The sequence below is a fragment of the Micrasema longulum genome, unplaced genomic scaffold (assembly GCF_059751315.1).
Source record: "Micrasema longulum isolate JH-2025_06_02 unplaced genomic scaffold, ASM5975131v1 h1tg001558l, whole genome shotgun sequence".
Taxonomy (NCBI): Eukaryota; Metazoa; Arthropoda; class Insecta; order Trichoptera; family Brachycentridae; genus Micrasema; species Micrasema longulum.
The window spans coordinates 206032-230520 of NW_028278741.1; the positions used below are offsets into that span (position 1 = coordinate 206032).

The 24489-nt window shown below is 33.2% G+C and overlaps 1 protein-coding gene across 1 annotated transcript in view; it reads right to left on the reverse strand.

The window, feature by feature from the left end:
• dsb (scavenger receptor class B member debris buster) overlaps nt 1-24489 on the reverse strand; it is a 121027-nt gene that overhangs the window by 40330 nt on the left and 56208 nt on the right. The window contains exon 4 of the mRNA XM_088236456.1: nt 789-927. Coding sequence (XP_088092582.1) covers nt 789-927 — 139 coding nt within the window. The remainder of the gene's footprint in view (nt 1-788; nt 928-24489) is intronic.

Sequence of the window (24489 nt, forward strand, 5' to 3'; positions counted from 1 at the left end):
AAAAATGTGTAGTCAAATACACATTCCTTCTAGTCTCTAAACTGTTGTAGCCAAACATAACCCGGAGAAGCTCAGTCGTGTAGAGCCAAGGATAATACCCGCACTCTCTCATGTAGAGATATCTCAGAAACTTCTTTTGGATTTTCTCTATCATAAGAGAGTACTTCAGTTCATGTGGCCCCAGAATCATCGAGCCACTCTCGAGTCTACTTCGCACCGAGGAGTTGTAAAGAGTTTTCAGTACGCGGGCATTTTCGAAAACTCCGGCAGAACGCAGAACGAATCCTAACATCTTCAATGCATTACCACTGATTGTCAATATGTGTTCATGAAATGTCAGAGCGCTCACAAATCTAACGCCTCTCATATACGCACTGCTATCTGCTATCTAAATATCCTCATATACGCACTGCTATCTAACCCCTGTTTATAAAATTTAATATTAATAGAATCGAGAGTGTTCCAAAAAAATCTCGAAACAAGTATAATACAATTTTTATTTGCATTTTCCAAATTATGTAGCTTATTTAAAATTTCATTAGCACGCAGAAGAGATATTTTCATGCAGATCCTGCTTTACAACATTGTAAATAATAAATTTTATTCCCTCGAACCAAATCATCAACTTGCTTACTGTGTCCAGACTAACTAGACTCTTTCACTACCACTGCAAATAATACAACACTAGCACAAAAATATATATAAATAAATAAATAACATATTTATATTTGTGAAAAACTTTAACTAGATGCACATAATTTTTATTGTTTTTTAAAATTTCCACGTACCAAAAGAGGGATGTTCGGCACCACCAACTTTTCGTCCTTGTCAACCGACAGCTCTGGAATGAATTCCAGAATCTTTTTATGCTGGAATGTCACAGTTCCATTGTCGTGGAATTTTATGTTTACTTTTTCCATTTCTTCCCTGTAAAAAAGAAAACATTTTACACATTAAAAAATAATAATAATAAAAAGTCGAAATAATAATAATTATATTCTCATCTGGTAGACAAGATTTTTTTTTAATTCTCCAATCGTCAGACTACACCGGCTCGGAAACGCCATTATCATCACCATCATTCCATGTCCGTCATTCATTCATATCTCAACGATTATGTCGGCCACGACAAAATTCGATCACTGGTAAAAATTATAAATAAAAGTGGAATAAAACTATACATGTATTGTTTTATTATAACTTATTGTTTACTCGGGCTCGTGGTCAGCGCGTTTGCCTACCATGCAAAAGCTTTCAGGTTCAGTTGCCGACATGCTTGACATGAAATATTTATTTAAAAGGGTTTTTATACACTATAATATTTCACAGTTCCTGGACTGGTACCCGAAGCTTAAGACTGATAATCTTACCTTCATTTAACAAAAATGATCAAGATACGCTGCAATAGAACAGTGCCCTATGCACCATTATGTGCGAAAAGGGAATGATGATGATGATTGATTACTTTTTTTTTCGACAATATTTTGATTTTGTCCAAATTTTTTTATAGATAAGAACTGGATTCTACTTCCCGGGGAGCTGTTAATATCAACATATTACAACAGAGCTGAAGAACATTAAAAAAAAAGTAATATAGAAGTCTAGGCATCAACAGGGCTTATGACTGGTCATTGACTGGTTTAAGTGGAAAAAATATGTATTTGGATAACCAACAGCTACAATTACAACCTTTTAAAAACAAAACAAATGATTAATAAGCCGTTTGGAGGTTTTCACAAGCAGCACCACATTAAGTTAAAATATATTCTCAAACATAAAATGAATAGTAAACTTAATCCAAAATACAAATTATCACGATTACTCGCAAAATTAATTGATTTATTTAAAACTTAAAAGTACAAATAATAAGTACTTTAGCAGACTTTTTGCTAACATCAATATCTTCCAGTCAACCAAAAAACAGACTGGTCAAAAGAAGAATTATGATTTTATGAATTATGACTGACAAAAGAAGAAGATGCCTAGACTTCTAAATAACCTTAACTAAAATGTTCTGGTCCATGAAAAAGTAAAGAAATTAAAAAAAATTCAGGCGTTGCCTAGTATGTAGGTGAAATAATTAAATTAAATGAATCTCACCCGCATAAATAAAGGTTTCAGTTCTTTAACTTCACAAACATCAGCATATGAAATAATTGAAGTAATAAAGATGTTTGAAAGGCGCCGTGGCGCAGTTAGTTAGACAGCCAACTGTGAAACTGGCGTCGCGGGTTCGATTCCCGCCAGTCGCAAGAAAAAAAATCCAAGGAAGGTTTTTTTCTCAATTGGTCTGGGTGTTGTGGTGCATTTTTTATTACCTATTTTCCCTCTATCGCACCTGCTCAAAATAGAGGCTTAGCGGGTTATTTCTTTTTTAAAATTATGTATATGGGCAGAATGGTGAATGTTGCACAGTGTGTAAAGCGGCCACCTAAACCAGCCAATGACAGGTCATTTATTTATTTATTTATTTTATTAGGTAAACAAACAGTATGTACACATATATTGCCAATTTTTTTTGTATATTAGTGTAAGAAACTCATGCACACACCAAAAAAATTGTTTCCACTTAATACAATTATGTTCAATAATAAAATTATGTTCAATATAATAAATGTAAAAGAAACGAAATGAAAAAATATTTATAAAATAATAATGTTAAATGTCTGCTTCTCTCAAAATTTCTATAATTTTTGACCTAAATTTACATACATTGTCACAAAAAATATCAGCCTCGGTAAATATATTGTTATATTGGTCGCATATTCTAGGTATTGTAGATTGTTTAAAATAGTTTGTTGACGCATTTTCAGTGTAAAACAAAAGATTTTGTCTTGTCGGTCTAGATGGCACACAGAATGGAAGTCTTTCTAGTAGGTAAGGAGAATCAATTTTATTATTTTTTAATTTGAATAAAAATAACTGGTCAAACATTATTCTTCGATTTTTAAGAGAGTTTATTCCATGGTACTGCATACTTTCAGCATGATTAGAAAAGTTAATGTTTAACCGGTAGTCGACCTGCTTAAAAAAATTGTTGGACCCTTTCTAGTCTATTAATACTTACATTATAGTAAGGTGACTAAATAGGAGTACAGTATTCTACCTGGTCATAAGCCCTGTAGATGCCTAGACTTCTATATTAACTTCTCTTAATTGTTCTTTATCTCTTTTGTAGTATGTTAAAAGAAGAATTGGTCAAAAAACCATAAATATATATCAAAAGATACATACCTATCGGTACACCATATAAAATATTTGGTAATAATTATTGATACATATTTTAAATGAACAGAACACATACAATAAATAACACAAAAAATTAGAAAACTTTCCCAAGTCGATACGTAACATCTTATCCCTAATTAAACTCTAACAATTATATTTTATTTTATGTAACTCAATTATAACTTATGGCATAATAAGATGGGGAGGCACTTATAAATCAATATTAAAACCTCTCGAATCTGCTCAAAAATCTGTTTATTTATTTTGTTCATTAACGCCCAAAAGGCATTTACAAAAAATAAAAATAAAATACACGCTAACATACTAAATAATAAACAGAATATACAGAAAAAAATTGTGAAATTAGTTAAAAAGAATATGATAAAAAGTTTTACAAAGTAAAAAAAAAAAACAATAATAACAAAGGTATGCAAGAAAAAACAGTAAGCATATAAACAAAAAATGCATAGCTATAAGCTTATGAAATAAATTCTGTAAGGCAAACAATAAACAAAGTGTTACGGTAAGCAAAAAAGACATTTTTAAGTTAAATTAATAAACAAGCAAGCATATATTATCACGAAAAAATAAGAAATAAAAATATGTATCTATGAAATGCGTATTTGCCAGTACTACAGTGCAATTTGATATAATAGTAAAAAAAAAAACAAGTATAAAGTGATAAAAATAAACAAGTAAGTATTTTTTTTTAATTTATGAAATTGAATTGTCAATAATAGTTTGACGAGCAGCTACAAATAAACTTGATACTGTGGACTTATAAGATGGTAAAGAATTGGACAGAATGTCTGCAGCCGTTCCACAAGTGTTACCTAACCTACGCACTATGCAGTCTCGGCACCGACGAATTGTTTTGTTGGTTGGAAGAAGTACTGGAGCAATGAAACAATAAAGTACTCCTAGTGTCGACAGCAGGTACTCTAAAATTAATTAATTCAAGTATTGTTGGTGCGTCAAAAAGAGAGTTTACAATTTTATACAGTACAATGAGATCATTAATAGTTCTTCTTTCAGAAAGTGTTGTTAGGTTAAGCAGTGTTAATAAATAGTCGTAATTCACATTTTGTATTGGAGTGTTTAGTTTGTAGTTTATATATCGTAGAAATTTATGTTGAATGTTTTCCATATTATAAACATGAACATTATAGCAGGGTGACCATATTGATGAATTAAAATCTAAATAACTTCTTACAAGAGAACAGTATAATATTTTCAATGATCGGATGGACTTGAAATTTTTTGTATTTCTCAAAATAAAGCCCAACATTTTTAATGCCTCGCTTGAAATTTCATTGACATGATATACAAAAGACAATTTTTCGTTTATTATTTATTATTAATTTTTCAGTTTTTCAATTATAATTTTCTATTATTAAAATAATTTTTAAAAAGCCCTTCAGGTACCCCAGCGTCTTCATGTAGTTTGGAGTTTAGTTCCATTATTTGGTCGCCACATGAGACTCGATACTCTTTGATGGTGGAGAGAGTGCAGAAAAAAAATCTGCGCTTTCTGTACCTAAACGAGTGTGGATATTATCCTTGGCCCTTCCCAACCGACTTTTTACTGGGGATGCTAGGCTATCAGTCATTATGGAGGAGGAGGGACGTTCATTTGGGTGTTCACTTTTTCCAGGTGATCGGTGGTCGCATACATAACTCAGAAATTCTGATGGATGTAGGTCTGTTCGTACCTGATAACTATCTTCGACAAAGACAGCATCGATTGTTTTACCTACCGCGATGCAGAACCAACCAGTCGATGGTTATGCCGGTTGGTAGAGCAATCTTGCTACTTAATCGCATCGCCTCGGATGTCGACATATTTCACGACAGTGGGCCTTCCCTTAGGAAAGCACTTTCTAACTTTTAACTTTTCATTTTACATTTTGCTATATTATTTTAATAACATAACTATCCACTGTAATTTGTGATCTATTATTGTATTTAGAATGAATTGGGTCTTTTTTCGGTAATGTTCTAAATATCTGAATAAATAAATAAATGAAATGTAACTGTTGCAATTGGCTTAGCCCGTATATATTTAATAAAAAATAAACAAATAAATAAAATATCTATCTTTCTTACTGCCTTGGAATTTGAAATAATGTACCACGTTTAAACCCACGTCATAAAATGGTATTAAAAACATAATTTTATGTCGCTAATTTATTCATATTCTGTTAGAATTATGATTATACATGACGTTTGTTCAACGTCATATGAAAATTACGAGTGCGACATAAGCTATAAAGAGGCTATTAAAATTAAATAAATTGTCTATAACAAAACTATACATTAAGTTTATATGCATTTTATAGTTCTTAGACATTATTATGATAGTTACAGGTCACTGCAATTAGTGATCTGAGGGAATAACTTTTTTTTTCAAATCTTGAAATAGTTCAAAGATAAACAAAAATTGTGTAGGGAACAAGAGGCTTGAATTTCGCGGGGTAGGTTGTTCCAATGAGGATAGGTACAAGAGGAAAAGGGATAACGATAAGTATGAAAGAGTAAGATAAAAGCAGTACATCCATTATCCAAATATGTATGTTAATAATGTTATGAGACTCTGAGTTCCAGTGACGATCTGATGGTTACCGACAAATCGTTAGAACTTTTTTAGCACAGAGGCAATACTTCTACATAGGAAAAAAGCTATGTAATAAAATGCCAGAGCGATGGAAATGTTGCAAGAATCACAAGCTAAAGAGATTGCTGATTACTTTCCTACGAGAAACTGGTCTCAGAGAGTCTGAGGAGTTGATGGTGGCTGTTAAATGGCCAACACATGTTTTAATTTGAATTGTTAATATATATTTTTAGTTATTTAATGATTTAATTCTTTAAGATCCTCATGACTTTTTAATTTGTTTTTACTATGTATTTTTTTTATTACATCTTTTACTTTATTTTTTACTATGTTTTTTTTTCTTTTTCTACTCGGTATTTTGCTATGTTTTTTGCGATACACAATCATTCATTTTTTTACTATGACTTTAAATATGTTTCTAACTATGTATTCTGATTTTATTTGGCATTTAACTGAATTTTAATTATTTTTATGTACATATTTATATATATTTAATGTTTTCATTACATTTATTACTTTTTTTTTTACTATGTTTTTGCTTCGTTTTTTTGCTACATTTTAACTATGTTTTTGCTACATTTTTTACTTTGTTTTTCACTTTGTACTCTATCTTTATAACGGTTTCTATATATTGATTACTGTTTTTTATATTTTTTTTACTGTCTTAGAACGGGGTAAATAACCCTAGTTAGGCAGTCAAAGCAACTTTGAGTAAATTATAATTTTGTGTGTGTAATATAATGATAATAAATAAATAACATCTCAAAATATGCAAATAATTGCCTTTTTGCTTATAACGGCAGTATAGCTGTAACCGATAGAAAGACCCCCGGTCTTTAAAGTTTAAAACGATTTCCGGGTATGTCGAGGAGAAGTTTCGAGGTAATAATAAGGATTATTTGAATCAATAATTTTAAAACATTAATAAAAAAAAGAGATATTAGCATTTTCAAAATTTAGCTAAATATTTAAATTTCGGTGGCCATTTTCAACTACTACTACTACTACTACCATCATGCCATTTCCCCGTAGGGGTAGGCAGAGAGAATGGACCGCCGCACACGTCTATCCTGGCATACAATCCTAGCCTCTTCCACATTCATACATCTTGTCATACATGCCCTTCGGTTCTGTCTGCTTTTGACATGACCAGACTTAAGATTTTGGTTTATCTGATCATGCCACGTCTTCCTTGGTCGTCCTCGTCTAACGTTGCCGTTCATTTTCGCCATATATACTTGTTTTACCATTCTCTCGTCGTCCATTCGTCCTACGTGACCAAACCATCTCAGAGACCCTTTCTTAATCTTATCAATTATACTTGTCTCAGATTTACACTCGCCGGATTTCATCATTCGTAACCCTGTCATACATTGATTTCCCAATCATTCGTCTAAGAGATCGCATTTCAACCGCGTTCACTCGGCTTTCATCCTTCCTCTGCCAGTTCCATGTTTCACTTCCATGCATAAGTGTTGGGACTAAAACTCATTTGGCCATTTTCAACGAGTAGTAAAAAACTCACTATTAGAAAATGGAAAACAAGCTGGGGTAGAGTGGGTTCGAACCTCGGACCTCGTATCCGTGATTTCGCAATACTAGTCACGGGATTACAAACCGATTTGTTTTTTTAAAAAATATTTTTAGATGTTTTAAATCAATTGCCTTTTTAAGGTCTTTTTCACTAGGAATTTCAAAATTATTTTTTAATGGGAGTCGTTTACTTTTGACCTTAATTATTATGGAAAAGGCTTATATTTACTGCAAAAGGTTTGATCCTTTTTATTTCTCTAACTTTAATGTGAAGATCTGCTGGGACAATCAGCTGCGGTCTTGTTAAGGAGCTAATCCGCATTTGCTTGATAAAGAGAAAACCACAGAAAACTCATTCAGGAAAAGCCGGACTATTGACAGGCATCAACAGACCTTCCCTTCCACTTTGAGAGTGTTCGGCATTTTGTGTCCTATTTTCATTTATTTCTACAATTGTGGAACATATTAGGGAGTCCCATCATAACTTTTAACTGCAAATAGCCATCGAGTGATAAAGACTCGCCTAGGATTCCTGTTTCAGTCCACACACATAAATATACTATTCATTCGCCCGGACGCGGAGAAAAATGAGTCGATATTTATTTATTAATATTTTTTCTCTTACAAACTATAATTAATAATAAAAAAAATTGTGGCCTTACTAGGGTTACCCGTGCCTACGACACTTAACAATTTACTCGTTTTTTAAAAATATTTTTACATTTGAGAATAAACAAATTAGACTAACTTAATAAACGGAGATAATTAACAAAATGTTCAGGCAGTTTTAAACACTACGCATTTATATTTATAATAAATTCATGTACATCTTTATTATTTATATTACAAAACGTACAATGAAAGAACAAAAACCTAACATAAGCTATACACTTGTGGAGCAGTTGATTCAATATTGGTTTAAGCGAATGAGACAATCCATTTTACTTCTACCCAGCTCCAGTATCTATTTTTTTATAGCCTTTTTGAATGTTTTCTCGTTACTAATATGAGTCAAGGTCATGTAAAATAGCGAGATAAGTTAATAATAATATAACTTATTACATCTGCAAATCCTTGACACGGGTGAGCCGTTTTCTTTAATATATGCGAGAATTATATTCTATTTTATCTTGACCTCATAAGGGAACAAAATAAGGTGGAACATTGTCGTTTACTATGTAATTATCAAACCATTACATGTACGAAGGGAAATTTTTAAATTTGCAAAATATCGTCACCCTGACTTGCAAATCTTCTTAGTCCGCAAATGGTCATAAATGATATTTTGGCGTTTAAAAAAAAACCTACGCTTTCTTCTTCTGAAGTAAAATTTATTTTAACTCTCCCCTGAAAAAGATAAAAAGAGAAAAAAAGAAAAAAAGGAAAAGAGAAAAAGAGAAAAAGAGAAAAAGAGAAAAAGAGAAAAAGAGAAAAAGAGAAAAAGAGAAAAAGAGAAAAAGAGAAAAAGAGAAAAAGAGAAAAAGAGAAAAAGAGAAAAAGAGAAAAAGAGAAAAAGAGACAAAGAGAAACAGAGAAAAATAGAAAAATAGAAAAAGAGAAAAAAAAAATGAAAAAGAGAAAAAGTGAAAAAGAGAAAAAGAGACAAAGAGAAAATGTTTGAGAAGCAAGCTAGGCCGACGATAAGGCACAAAGAAATGGTCAATATTTTTCGTTTTTTATCAATCGCACCTTTTTTTTCAGATTTAAGTCGAATTTTTAAATTTTATTTAAAGACGAACGCCGCTTGAGTTTTTTTGTCAAAACGTGTTTGTATTTTCTCTCTGAATTATAGTTATTTTTCCTACCCTTTCTTTTATGTATATTTTATTAATTTTCCTAGTTTTGAATTCATATTTATGTTTACGTTTGCTTTTTAACTGTTAACTGTCTTCTGTCTGCTGATGATGCCGTGCTTCTTGCTAGCAGCAAATAAGTCCTGCAATTCTTGGTAAAACAATTCTACGATTTATGCAAGAAAAGCGATTTGCTAATGAATGTTGATAAATCAAAAGATATGGTTTTTGAAAGGGATGAAAATATACCTAAATGTGAGATCAGTGTGAACGGAGATATTCTGAATCAGGTAGAAGAATTTGTGTATCTGGGAAGTATGTTTACTAGAGATGGAAAGGAGGGTGAGTGCCGGGAACAGGGTGAACGATGCACTGAAATCTACCTTGGCAAACAAATGTCGCAGGAGGCAAAACTAGCAGCTTACAATGTAGTTCTAGTGCCGACTCAAATGTATGGGTGCGATATATGGAAGTTAGTTAATTGCTGTAGAAATACGATCTCTCAGGCGAATGTATGGTAAAACGATGTATGATAGGTGCACAAATGTCGAGATCCGTGAACTATGTAAGGCTAAAACATGCATTATCGACAGAATCAAGAGAGAGGTGCTGCTTCGGTTTGCGCATGTGGAGCGAATGGACAGCAAAAGAACGGCTAAAATAATCTACGACGTGAATGTTGACGGATGCTGAAAACGAGGAAGATCACGAAAGACATGGCACGATCAAGTCCATCAAATACTTGAAAATTGACATATCAAGAGTAGGAATAATCGGCGTGCGTGCATGAGAAGATGAGTGAATGTTGAGGAAGCGAGGTCTGTATGCAAAGACAGAGCGATGTGGCGTTCTATCCTCATTGCCTTCCCCTATGGAAAACCGACATGATGGTTTTTTTGTGTGTTTATTAATATTCTAACCGTGATTTTAATTTTCATTATTCAAAATGTTTTTTTTTCTTAAAAAACATGTTTCTCAGCTCTTTAACTTCACTAAAATTAACGGATGGAAAAATTTAAGAAATATGGATTTTTAAACACAGTCAAAATGATGAAAGTTACACAGTGTGTAAAGTGGCTATTTAAATCAGCCAATGACGCGTCAGAAGCTCTGTAAATGCTTAGACTTCCATATCCCTTCTCTAAAATTTGTTTATTTTATTTTAGGTTTTATATTTTCTTAAAATTGCCTAAAATTCGTGATCTGCTGGGAACTTCCATAGCAATACCTAGCAACACAAAAAGGTTCAAATAATGATAATTAGAATTCACATACAAGGTGTGTTCAGAAAATAACGGTAATTTTCGTTTTTTTTTTTCAAAATAGTCCCCATTAGATATTATGCACTCGTGCCAGCGCTTCTTCTAACCCTCGAAACACTTCTTAACCTTTCCCTCACTAACCATCCAAAAATTACACATAATCCAAACGGGGGGACCAAACGACCCCAGCGCCTACTTGTATATGGCGTCAGGAGAATAAAACGTTCAGTTCATGACCGTGCAATAAATTCTTCATGTTTTCGCGTACACATATTTTACTCAATCGTGTATTTTATTCATTTTTGTTAGTTTGCCGAATGCTTATGTACATAAAGTGAAATTGAACCTTGTATTATTTACGTCTTTTTTTGTTTTGATATTGAAAAAAAACAACTCTTTCAAAATTTAAAGACAAAAACAGGAAAATGCTCCTTTTTATTAACGATTGCAAAAAATATACGGCAAAGAGCTTTAATAATTTTAATTTGTTGCAACAGAAAAGGAAAACATTTTTGAGAAGGGAATATTTGAGCCTAGGCATTTACAGGGCTTATGACCTGTCGTTGGCTGTTTTAAGTGGTAAATTTATACACTATGTAACATTCACAATTCTGCCTACGTGTGAACATCCACAATTCCCCAACTCTTCTTTTTGTTGACTTTTGTGAAGTAAAAGATCTGAAACATTTCTTATGTGGGTGAGATTCTTGCAACAAATTTAAATATGAACAACTCCCTAGGGAGAAAATCCAGTCAGTCTGCATGTTTGCGTATGTTTTTTATGTGCGTTCATGTGTGTGTGCGTGGATGGCTCGGAGTGTGCATTCGGTATTTTTATTTATTTTAATTTATTACCTCCATGGAAAACGCAAATGTTAACTATTATTCTTTTCTCACTTGAAATTCTTAATTTTTTTTTTGTCACATATAATGTTTACATCTTTTGCATTATTTATGAAAACTTAATTGGTCTTTTTATTTTTTTTATTTTTTTATTAATATCCCTACAGAGATGAGGTAGATTTTTTTCAAATTCAGGATTATGAATATTCGAGCGTTTACAGGGCTTATGACCTGTCATTGGCTGGGTTAAGTGGCCACTTTACGTATTTACAACATTCCCCATTCCGCTTATTAGCGAATATCGACACAGGTAACATTTTTTTTATTTTTGTATATATGTTATTAAATGAGAAACCATTCACAAGCGTGTTGGAGCGCCATCTATGTATTGATATTGAAGTTAAGTATTTTTAATCTAATAAGCGGAATGGGGAATGTTGTAAATACGTAAAGTGGCCACTTAACCCAGCCAATGACAGGTCATAAGCCCTGTAAACGCTCGAATATCCATAATCCTGAATTTGAAAAAATTCTACCTCATCTCTGTAGGGATATTAATAAAAAAATATATACCTACTCCCCCTTGGGAGAAATCCAGATTTGTGTATGTAAAAAAATACACGTACCAAAAATAATGTTGTGGTCTTTTTATGTTAAAAAATTGTTGTTTTTAATACTTATTTTGTATGTCTATATGTTTTCTGAATAATAAAAAAATATAAAAAAATACTGAACGTTTCACCTCGTGGCAAAAATCCGTGATGTGCTATGCCATTAAAATCGAAGAACAGAGTGAGCATCACCTTCACGTTCAACAGTACTTGTCGAGCCTTTTTCGGTCTTGACGGTTCAGAATGCCTCTACTGGGACGATTGAGCCTTAGTTTCGACGTCATATCCGTAAACTCATGTTTTGCCACCAGTTACAATACGTTTAAGTAATTCTGCATCGTCGTTGACTTCCTTTTTGTTACATCTGAGCAACTTCCATTCACCGCTGTTTTTGTTCGAAATTCAAAAATTTTTGATCAAATTTTACTGCCACGCGTTTCATACCCAAAATATTAAAAAAAAAATTCATGGCATAAGTCGATCAATAAGCCAACATCATCAGCAATTACTCTAAATGTGATTTGGCGATCGTTTATAACCATTCCATTAACCCTTTTCTACGTTTACATCGGTTGTTGATGTGCTGGGGCGTCCGGGCCGTTCGTTATCTTCAACGTATTCACGACCATCTTGAAAACGCTTATACCACTCGTAAACGTCTGTTTTACTCATAACAGACTCACCATAGGCCTTTGTTAACATATCACACACTTTGTCACACTTTGTCACACTTTGTCACACTTTGTCACACTTTGTCACACTTTGTCACACTTTGTCACACTTTGTCACACTTTGTCACACTTTGTCACACTTTGTCACACTTTGTCACACTTTGTCACACTTTGTCACACTTTGTCACACTTTGTCACACTTTGTCACACTTTGTCACACTTTGTCAAACTTTGTCACACTTTGTCACACTTTGTCACACTTTGTCACACTTTGTCACACTTTGTCACACTTTGTCACACTTTGATACTTTCATTATTTACAAAAAAAAATATTTAAATTCTTTGATACATTTTTTTTGACAAACGAAAATCGTCGGCGATTTGCTCGGGCCTTTAAAAATCGTTTAACCTTAGCGGCTGTCACAGACAAAGTAAACAATTAAAACTGCAATATTTTGAGTTTGTCCAAATTTTTGTAGACAAGGACTGGATTCAACTCCCTGGGGAGCTGTTCATATTAACATTTTACAACAGAGATGAAGAAAAAAAGCATAAATAAAGGTTTCAGCTCTTTAACTTAACAAACATCAACAGATGAACGAATTGAAGGAATATAGATGTACAAATATAGGCAGAATGGTGAATGTTACACAATGTGTAAAGTGGCCACTTAAACCAGCCATTGACAGGTCATAAGCCCTGTAGATGCCTAGACTTCTATATTACCTTCTCTTAAATGTTCTTCATCTCTGTTGTAAAATGTCAGTTAATACTGCTGAAAATTTTAGCATATTTCAGAGGCATGTACACCAACATAATGAAAAAATTGACAATCGGACTCTCCGAACCCGCGAAATTTAAAAATTCCGTTATTTTCTGAACACACCTCGTAAAGGTTTAGTTCAGAAGGCCAATCTTTACGACGATTAAGTTCTAGCATTTGTATAAGGTTTAAGTATTTCAAGTTCAATCGTACCAATTACTAGCTTGCACATTCTAGTTTCTAGACTAATACATAATTTTATAATACAATGCAATTTTAATTACTTTAATTAGGCAAATTATGTTTTATTTAAATAGTGATATGGTGGCACAGCTGATAACTGGTTCAATGCAAGGTTACTGGTTCAATTTCCACATTGACGCGTTCATTTCAACCCAGATTTTCAGATAATTGAAGGTATGCGTATCAAACTTAGAAGTCTCCATTGAAGGAGTAACGGAGATTTTTGCGAAAAACTTTGAAAAAAGAATTGTGGGATTTCTAATTATCAACAATGTTTTGACAACAGAGATGAGGAACATTTGAGAGAAGGTACATCAACAGATGAAAGAATTCAAGGAATATAGATGTTCAATTATGGGCAGAATGGTGCATGTTACACAGTGTGTAAAGTGGCCACTTAAACCAGCCAGTGACAGGTTATAAGCCCTAATGATGCCCAGACTTCTATATTTCCTTCTCTTAAATATTCTTTATCTCTGTTGTAATATGTTAATTTCTAATTATGCTTCACCAACTCAATGGAGAATGCTAGGTTTGAAGTGTCAAGAATAATTGAAATCTGTTTTTGAAAGATTAAGAGACAGTTTTGAATTACGCTGTTATTAAGGTACGAAGGTTTTTTATTTATAATTTATTTTGGCATCACTAACTAATTTTCCGTTTTTGGTGGAAGTTTGCTTGTAATACCCACAAGTTTTTAAATCATCATAATTTTTATTTCATCATTTCTTTTCCGCACCTAATGGTCCATAGGACACTGAATTGGTACAACAATCGCAGCGTATCTTGATCATTTTTGTCACATGAAGGTAAGTTTTACGCTTCAGGTACCCGTCTAGGGACTATAAAATATTCTGGTGTGAAAACACCCTTTTAAATAAATGTTTCATATCAACCATGTCAGGAATCGAATCCAAGACCTCTCGCATGGTAGGTAAACACACTGACCATCACACCACGAGGCTGACTTCGTTTGTAATTACATCTTAATTTTGGTCTGCCTCTGCTTCGTCTGCCTTCCGGAGTGGTATAAATAATCTCTTTTGGGGTGCGGTTATCATTCATTCTGTGCACATGGCCCAGCCAGTGTAATCTTCGTATTTAGATGAACTATGCAACGTTGGGTTCGCCATACAGTGCCTCTAATTCATGATTAAACCGTCTCCTCTACACTCCGTTTTGGTTGACAGCACCAAATATATTCTTTCTATTATATTTTACTTTCAAACACTGATACCATGTTTTCATTTCCTTTGGTCATAACCCAAAATTCGGCACCATATGCAACAATCAGTCTGAGGAGAGTTTTGTAAATAATGGTCTTAGATTTAGTGGTAATTATGTGGAAAAGTAAATAAAACTGTGGTCTTTCATGTGAAAATAAAACTGTTAAAAAAAAATTACGTGTTTTTTTTTAAATATCAAAACGGTAGTCACTTAAAAATCGTAGAAAAATGAATGTTTTTTTTTTAAATTTTTTTTTTACATTTTTTTTTTTTTCATTTTTTTTTTGCACCACAACAGGCCAGGATGCCCAATTACAGTGGTGAATTACATTACAGAACAACCAGGCTTGAGAAAAATCACATTTTTTTAAATTTTTGTGTTCTCACCGGGAATCGAACCCGGAACCTTCCGTGCGTGAGTCAAGCGTCTTGACCACTACACCACGGAGGCCGCCGAACCACCGAACCGCTGTTGTAAGACATCTTAGCTGGTACCTTTACAAAGTATTGCATTTATATACCTATATATATATGTAAACGTATTACAATAGAGATGAAGAACATTTAAGAAAAGGTAATATAGAAGTCTAGGCATCTACAGGGCTTATGACCTGTCAATGGCTGGTTTAAGTGGCCACTTTACACACTGTGTAACATTCACCATTCTGCCTATATTTATTTTTTATTTTATTTTTTTTATTATATTGAAAACATATTATACATAATTATATACAATATTCCCAAGGAGTTTTTTAAAAAAAAACTCATTTAGGGACATACAGATAATAATTTTTTTAGAGACGTTTTTAAATTTTAAACTATAATATTATTTAACAAAAGCAGAAAAATTAAAATTATGATATACTACAAATTAAAAAGGGTATGAAAAATACTTGAAAATAACAGAATAAACAGAATACTAGGCATGGAAATAAATTCAAATTAAATGTTTACATTATGCAATCTGGGAAAGAAAATTGAAAAAGTTTAAAAATTACATGGATGTATATATACATACTGAACTAGTACAAAATAAAATCATTTTTTTTAATTAACAAAATATGCGCACACCCAATACAGGTTAATTTTTTTTATCAAAAACGTTGAAAAAATTGAAATTATGTATACAAGCCTAAAAAAGTATATAAAAAGAAAAAAACACAAATAACATTTAAATAGTATTAAAAATTACATATACAAGCAAAAACGGTGAAATATTAAAAGGTATATGTTCAAGATGCGCATTCTCTATAAACTAACATTATTTATTCAAAGTACTTCTGGAAAAAATAATTCTTCAATTCGCACGTCCTGTTTCTATATTTTGAAATAGGTACTTTAAATTTTTGTGGCAATTTATTAAATTCCTTGAAACCTATGTATTGTAAAGATCTAGTACCAAACTTCGTAGACTTCACAGATCCAATATATATATTGTTTTTTGATCGAGTACTGTACCGATGGATGTCTCCAATGAAAGCTGGCTTTATGTTACTGTGCATTGAGTCGAGAGTAGTATTAATGATAGTGTCAGTTATCTCGAAATAGGAAAGCATGCTAAAAGGCATGATTTTTTTTTCAAAATAAATGTCCCTTACATGAGTATCATACGGTAGGTGAAACACATTTCTGATCGCTCTATTCTGAATAATCTGCACCTCAGAAATTTTGCTCTTAGTTGCAAAACCCCAAACACAGCATAGGTATGATAAATGCGAATGGACCATAGAAAAATAGATTGCTCGAAGCAGCGAAACTGGAAGCATTCTCTGAAATCTGTACAGTATTCCAGCTACAGGGACAATCTTTCCTTTCACGCGCTCAACATGTTCATTCCAAGTAAGCTGCGAGTCCACTAACAGTCCCAAGTACTTAGTGCTATTTTTTTTCTCCAGACAATCAACACCAATAAAGACATCATAAAACGACACATTTAAACATCTATATTCCTTCAATTCGTTCATCTGTTGATGTTTGTGAAGTTAAAGAGCTGAAACCTTTATTTATGCGGGTGAGATTCATCTAATTGAATCATTTCACCTACATACTAGGCAACGCCTGAAAATATTATTTTTTCAATTTCTATACTTCTTCATGGACCAGGTAATTTATCAACATTGTTGTTGATATTGTTGATATATATATGTAACTATTACAAAAATATACTTAATGGTTTTTTAATACATTGTAACTAAATTAATTGCAGTGAACATAGAATTACTTTAGTAAAACGTAAAACATTAATTAATCGATCAATTGATTTATTCTGCAGGTAATGTATCAGCACGCATTTCAAACTGTAGGCGAACAATTTCAATAAGGAAATTTTTCTCAAAGTATACTATATATTTTTAAATATTAATAAATGTGGCTATGTTACATTCACAAGGAAAATGAAAATTCTTAATTTTGATTACAAACTAAACAATAATGTACTAATGAGAAAGCCCGAAATTAAAGATCTTGGGATTGTTTTAGACTCAAAACTACTTTTTGAATCGCATATCAATAAAATTACCTCCAAAGCATTGAGCATGTTAGGTTTTATAATTCTAATGAGAAAACACTTTAATAATCCAAAAATCACAGTCTATTTTAATATGTTTAATAGTGTTGAAGATATTATATTGGTTTGTTCATTTATTATTTTTAAATTAGGGTTGATTAAATATTTATGAATTTATAATTGTTCGAGTACATTAAGTTTACGCCCTTTTATTTCAACACGTAATGGAATTGGTTTATTTGAGATACGAATTTTATGATTTTTAAAATAAATCACATACATTAACATTCAATCCATCTAATCTTCACATTTGCTTGAAAATGCCCTAACAAAGTGAAACAATTGTCAGGAAATTTTTGTTTTAAATTTGTTAAAATAAAAAAGTGTTAAGTAGACTCAAAAGAGAATTTAATTTCTTATATTAAAAATGTGAATATCTGTTAAGAACATTCCATCTTTCCTGCATTCTGCTTCAAAATTATGGCGTTGTAAACTGAAAAATGGGCACTGAAATAACAGATGTTCGATACTCCGTGAAGAAATATCATTGCATGGACAATAGTCATCATTCCTTAATTTAAACCTATATAGGTAACTTCTCATAGCTCCGTGTCCGGTAAACATTTGGGTCGTTTCGAAAGTACTTTGGTGATGATGACGGAAGTTTGCCGCATCAGCCAGCGTTGGGTTTAATGATTTTACCTGTAGAAGAAGCGCGGTAATGATCCTCCCAACGCTGCTGCGTATTTTGTTTAATACGGCGTTTAGCAAAACTAAAGCTAGGGTTTCGTAGGACAGCGGTGCCCGTATCTTAGCGGCCGTAGTGAACGGTGATGCGATGGACAGCCGTCGTAACGGTGACTAGAGAGTGGTTTCCTAGGACAACGGAGTCAATAAATCTTATCAAAACCGTTTTCCTAAGAAACCACTCTTTAGTCACCGTTACGACGGCTGTCCGCCGCATCACCGTTCACTACGGCCGTTAAGATACGGGCACCGCTGTCCTAGGAAACCCTAGCTTTAGGAAAAATTCTGAGAGAAAAGGTGCCGTTCTTTTACAAGTTGCGGCTCTTGCTCGTTCATCCGCTCTCTCACTTCCTACGACACCAGCATGTCCTCTTATCCAGCATATTTGAATAATCATCCCTCTGATTTTAAGATATAATATTCAAATTTGTTGCAACGGAGAGGGAAAACACTTCGAGAGGCGAATATGGAAGTTTAGGCATTTACAGGGCTTATGACTTGTCAATAAGTCGGTTTAATCGGTCGGTTTTGTCGGTTTAAGTGGCCATTTTACACGCTGTGCAACATTCACCATTCTGCCTATGTTTGAACATCCACATTTCCTCGACTATTCCGTCTGTTGACTCTTGTGAAGTAAAAGAGCGGAAATCTTTATCATGTGGGTGAGATTCATCCGGCTGAACAGATTCACCTTCTAGGAAACGCCTGAAAACAACATTCAATTTTTTTATACTTCTTCTTTTACCAGGTAGTTAATTCAACAATGTTCCGAGTATGTCTAAATGCTTGCAGACTTGCTGGAATTTTTCCCTAGAGAGTTCTTCGTATTTAAATTATTTGCATCAGAGGGGAGATGGAAGGGTTGACGAAATGTAGGTGTTCAAGCATCGGTAGAATGGCCACTCAAACCAGCCAATGACGGGTCATAAGACCTGTAGACGCCTAGACTTCCATATTACCTTCTCTGAAATGTTCTTCATGTCTGTTGTAATTTGCTATTATTTAAATAAGTTTTGGCTTTGACCGAAATTAGAACAGAAACAGAAATTCGGTTTCCGGTGAAAATCTTGTTTGGTTCAGTCTCTAGTTTTAATATCTCAAAATTCAAAAAAATGCATCAATCCCTGTTTTGCCTTGTATCCTTCATTTATAATATTAAAGTTTTTTAAAGGAGAAGTAATTTTACATAACCAACGGGTAACAGTTCTACTCAAAACTGTTTTCCAGGAGTAATTTTTGTAACTAATTACTTCAAAATAGCCGAAATAATGTCAAAATATACAGGGTGTTCTTTAACCCTTATATATTATATAGTTGGATAATTTATATAGCGCCATTTTTGTGAAAATCACCTCAAGGGCGCTGTACAATGAATAAATATCCCAGTACGTCTTGCAGCTACAAAGCGTATGGACGGTTGGGATTCTAGTTCCTCGTTTTCAATTAAGATCAATAAAAAATTATAACAGATAGGAGCTAGATTACAGGACGTCTTGCAGCTACAGAGCGCATAGACAGTTAGAAATTTAGCCCCCATTTACACATTTTAAAAATTGACAAATAAATTTAGTGTATTAATGATACTAAAAAAAAATAAAAATAATATGAATAGTAAAAAGGAGTAAGATTACAAAACGTCTTGCAGCTACTAAGCGCATAGACGATTGGAATTCTAGACCCCATTTATAAAATTTAGGTATTTTTAAGTTGGTATATGAAAGCTAGATAACCAATCATCGTGCAGCTACAAAGCGCATGGACGAGTGGAATTCTAGCAAAGTTAGAATGATATCAATAAATTTATTTTAAAAAAGCATAGTAGTAAGTTTGTCAAGTGTTGAAATTTGGCCCCATTTACACATTTTAAAAATTGACAAATAAATTTAGTGTATTAATGATACTAAATAAAAATCTAAATAATATGAATAATAAAAAGGAGTAAGATTACAACACGTCTTGCAGCTACTAAGCGCATAGACGATTGAAAAACCCTTGTCACATCCGAAACCACGATGATCAGTACGGGCAAGAAGGCATATTAGCATATTTAAAAAAATATTTTGAACAAAGAAAACTTTAAAAAATAATTAACATATTACAACAGAGATAATAAACATTTAAGAGAAGGTAATATAAAAGTCTAGGCATCTACAGGGCTTATGACTTGTCAATGGCTGGTTTAAGTAGCCATTTTACACACTGTGTAACATTCACCATTCTGACCATATTTGAACATCTTTATTCCTTCAATTCTTTCATCCTTCAATTACCTTCTCTTAAACATTCTTCAGCTCTGTTGTAATATGTTAATATAAACAGCTCCCCAGGGAGTTAAATCCAGTCCTTGTCTACAAAAATTTGGACTAACTCAAAATATCGTTTTAAAAATAAAATATTTAAAAAAACAAATGGTTGCTTACTTCTGCAGGGGAGAAGTGAGGAGAGCACGGCCACGCAGTGTCGGCGCATTAGCTTCCCCTCCCCTCCCCTTGTTTCTCCCCTGCAGAAGTAAGCAACCATTTGCTTTTTTTGATACTTTATTTTCAAAAATTTTATTCGTTTTAAAAAAATATTTCAATGTGCCAATATGTCTTCTTGCTCATACTGATCACCGTGGTTTTGGATGTGAAAAGGCTTAATGTACACCCTGTATAAGAGATAAATGAGTTATTTTACATCAGGACAAATTTGTACCGTCAAGGAGCAAAGGGTTAACTAAGGATTGAGATTCTATAGAAAACTTTTAGCAATGCTAATTATTCACAATCTTGTACTTGAATGGAAGCTGAATTGACCTATATGCGCCCATTTAAGGGCTTAAAATGTCCATTTAACCTAGCAATAGATTATACTAACAGGAAATGTGCAATTTACTAGATGGTACAAATATTCTTAATTAGTTAATGGTTACTTGAATTACCTTAAAAGTAGCACATTACATTGTTGTATTGTTGCCAATTTATTAAGGTAATTCTTCCGCATCTCAAAGGTAATCAGATATCAACAGTGATACGTTGCTTCGATGCATTCTCCAGAATATTGTTAGCCAAGGTTAACTTTGTGTCCCGGTCCCGTGTTTTCACGTGATTCACCAGCTGTTCAAAAAGTGCATTTTATTCAATTCAATTCAATTTCAATTTGACATTATTGACATCTAGTGACTTTTATTAGTACTTTTTCACTGCTGGTAAACTACGTGAAAACACGGGACCGGGACACAACGCGTGGTTATTATAATCACGTGTTTACACGGCTCCGGGATACAAAGCACAAAAAAAGGAGTGAGACGCAGTAGGTATATGTGCGAACATTGCAATGTGGCTCTCCATAAAGGCCAATGTTGGCAGAACTATCGTACAAAAATTACTTATTAAACTGCTTTAAATAAATATGAGAAGTTAGAATTGATTTAACTTAGTATTTTCATAATTATAACACGTTTAAGAAACTCTTCACAAATCATGAAATTTCACAAAAATGGGCCGGGCACAGGGTAAATTCTATGTGTATTTGGCCGGTTCAATCCATGAAATTAGTTTCCATCAAACATTCGCATCTTCTTCTCTATTCATTCAATCTTCAATGTGTGGTTAATATCTCCTTTACTAGCTGCTCTCAAGGGTTCGTGCCCTCTTCTGTTCCATCCAATATACTTCTTCTGGTTTCAATACCCGAAATTGGTTTGCATCTGCACACTTGCATCTCCGTCTTCATTCTGTACAGTCTTTTACCTGGCCATATGATGTGTGGTTTATATCTTCTTTACCAGCACTCTCAAGGGGTTATCTTCTATGGTTCGTGCCCTCTCCTGTTCCAGCCAATAAACTTCTTCTGGTTCAATCCCCGGGATTGATTTGCATCTGCACACCTGCATTTCATTTTCCATTCTATACTATCTTTTATCTGGCCATATGATGTGTGGTTTGTATCTTATTTACTAGCTTCTCTCACGGAGCCGTCTTCTATGGTTAACGCTCTCTTCTGTTCCATCTAATAAACTTCTTCTGGTTCAATCCCCGGGATTGGTTTGCATCTTCACGCCTGTATCTCTTTCTACGCAGTGAAGGAATACAAATTTATTGGTTCAAAGAGACCGGTTGCATTCTAAATTCAAATTGGCTGCGGACAAAGTAAAAATGTCCATGATGATACCCAACCTGCAGCATGGAATAGCTCCAGAGAACAGAATAGGGAAATATAACATTTTTAAGACATTCTTAAAGTAATTAAGGTCTATGAAATACTGTCCAGTAAAAAAAAATTCGCTAATTATTAGTAGCATAAAAAATATTTTCAAATGTGTAATTTTGAATTCCCGCAAAAACCATCATTCCATTGGCCACGCCCCCAATACGTCACGATTCATGTTTATATGTTCCTGCTCATTCCAATTTGTTAAGAAAATTGTCACGAATCTTAAGGTCACAACCATCAAGGCCAAACATGTCGTGTTTTTCTAGAGACGTATTATATATATTTTTTTCAAATTTTCAAACATTTCTCCACTATATCCATATTCATTTTGAAAATACAATGAATTATTTTCAATCCATTTCATATATTTTTATCGGTATTCGTAGTATGCGATCTTTCCCTATTATGTCATACCCAAAACCCGTACGACTTTTGTTCAGAGACATCTATTATTTACTTATTAACGGACATTGTCCATGTATACAATTTATAGGGTTTAAATATTACAATAAAAGAATAGTTTAAAACATAAAAAAAGAAAAGAAGCATTGACAAACATAAGGGACATCGAGACAAGATCTGGACTATTTATTTAGTGATCGTTTAAATCGTTGTAAACTTAAACCAAAAAAGTCCAGATCTTGTATCGAGTTAACAATACGACAAAGACGGGTCATTGGAGAATTAAGGCCACAGTTTGTTCTATGCTGGTCGATGAACAGTACTTCATTGTTTCTCAATCTAGGAGTCGGAATATTGAATTTTACTTGTCCCAGTAATTATGGAACATCGATTATACAATTTAGTATGCCGAACATATATATGGAGTCAATATTAGTTCTACGTTTTTGTAGACTAGAAATATTGAACATTGACTCTATTTTAGCATAAGAATAATTACCTCTCTCTAGTCCAAGCATCTACGCTACTTTTCGAAGCGAGCGATGTTGGACTGATTCAATGTGATTTATGCGATCGACATAGAATGGAGACCAGCCCGCTATTCTAGGAGGCATATTCTAGAAGAGGGCGAACACTTGAGCATTAAAGAGTTTTGATTATACGGACATGAGTAAAATCAGAGGATATTCTGTTAATGAAGCCAAGCAATTTCAGTGATTTATTTACTGTATTATCTATATGCTCGTTGTATCTGTCCTTTGTCGCACCGAGAGTGTACAATATTTTGGAAGAGCGTATTGAACTCTCAAGGACAAAAACCATTTTCATGAGAGGAGTTGAAGACTGGATTTGAGTGGAAAACTCCTTGATGATTTTCCGAATGTTCGAGTTTACTATTTACCATAAATTATGTTTTTTTTAAAATAATTGTTGTGTTTTTACAAAGTATAATTCAGTTTTATGTATGAAAACAGAATATGCGTACATTTTTTAAAGCATGTTCGATTTCAGCTAACCGACGATGATACTTGAAATTTTCATACAAACATGCATATTTTCGGACATAAATTTAAATTTTATTTTTAAGACAGTCGACAAAAATTCTATTAAATTCCCATAGTAATCGGGGCCCTGATCTACTCATTTTTTTATTTATTTTTTATTTCATTTATTTATTCAGATATTTAGAACATTACAGAAAAAAGACCCAATTCATTCTAAATAAAATAATAGATCACAAATAACAGTAGATAGTTATGTTATTAAAATAATATAACAAAATGTTAAAATAAAAATTAAAAGTTGGAAAGTGCTTTCCTAAGGGAAGACCCACTGTCGTGAAATATGTCGAAAAAAAAATGAAATGAAATGACATCCGAGGCGATGCGATTAAGTAGCAAGATTGCTCTACCAACCGGCATAACCATCGGCTGGTTGGTTCTGCATCGCGGTAGGTAAAACAATCGATGCTGTCTTTGTCGAAGATAGTTATCAGGTACGAACAGACCCTACATCCATCAGAATTTCTGAGTTATGTATGCGACCACCGATCACCTGGAAAAAGTGAACACCCAAATGAACGTCCCTCCTCCTCCATAATGACTGATAGCCTAGCATCCCCAGTAAAAAGTCGGTTGGGAAGAGCCGAGGATAATATCCACACTCTTTTAGGTACAGATAGCGCAGACATTTTTTCTGCACTCTCTCCACCATTAAAGAGTATCGAGCCTCATGTGGCGACCAAATAATATGTAATATTTGTGATGATATACTCATACGTCTGTGTCAACTAATTGCTCGTCCAAATTCAACACAGGACTTGGAGTCCCATGGAGTTCAGACTTATGTCTTTA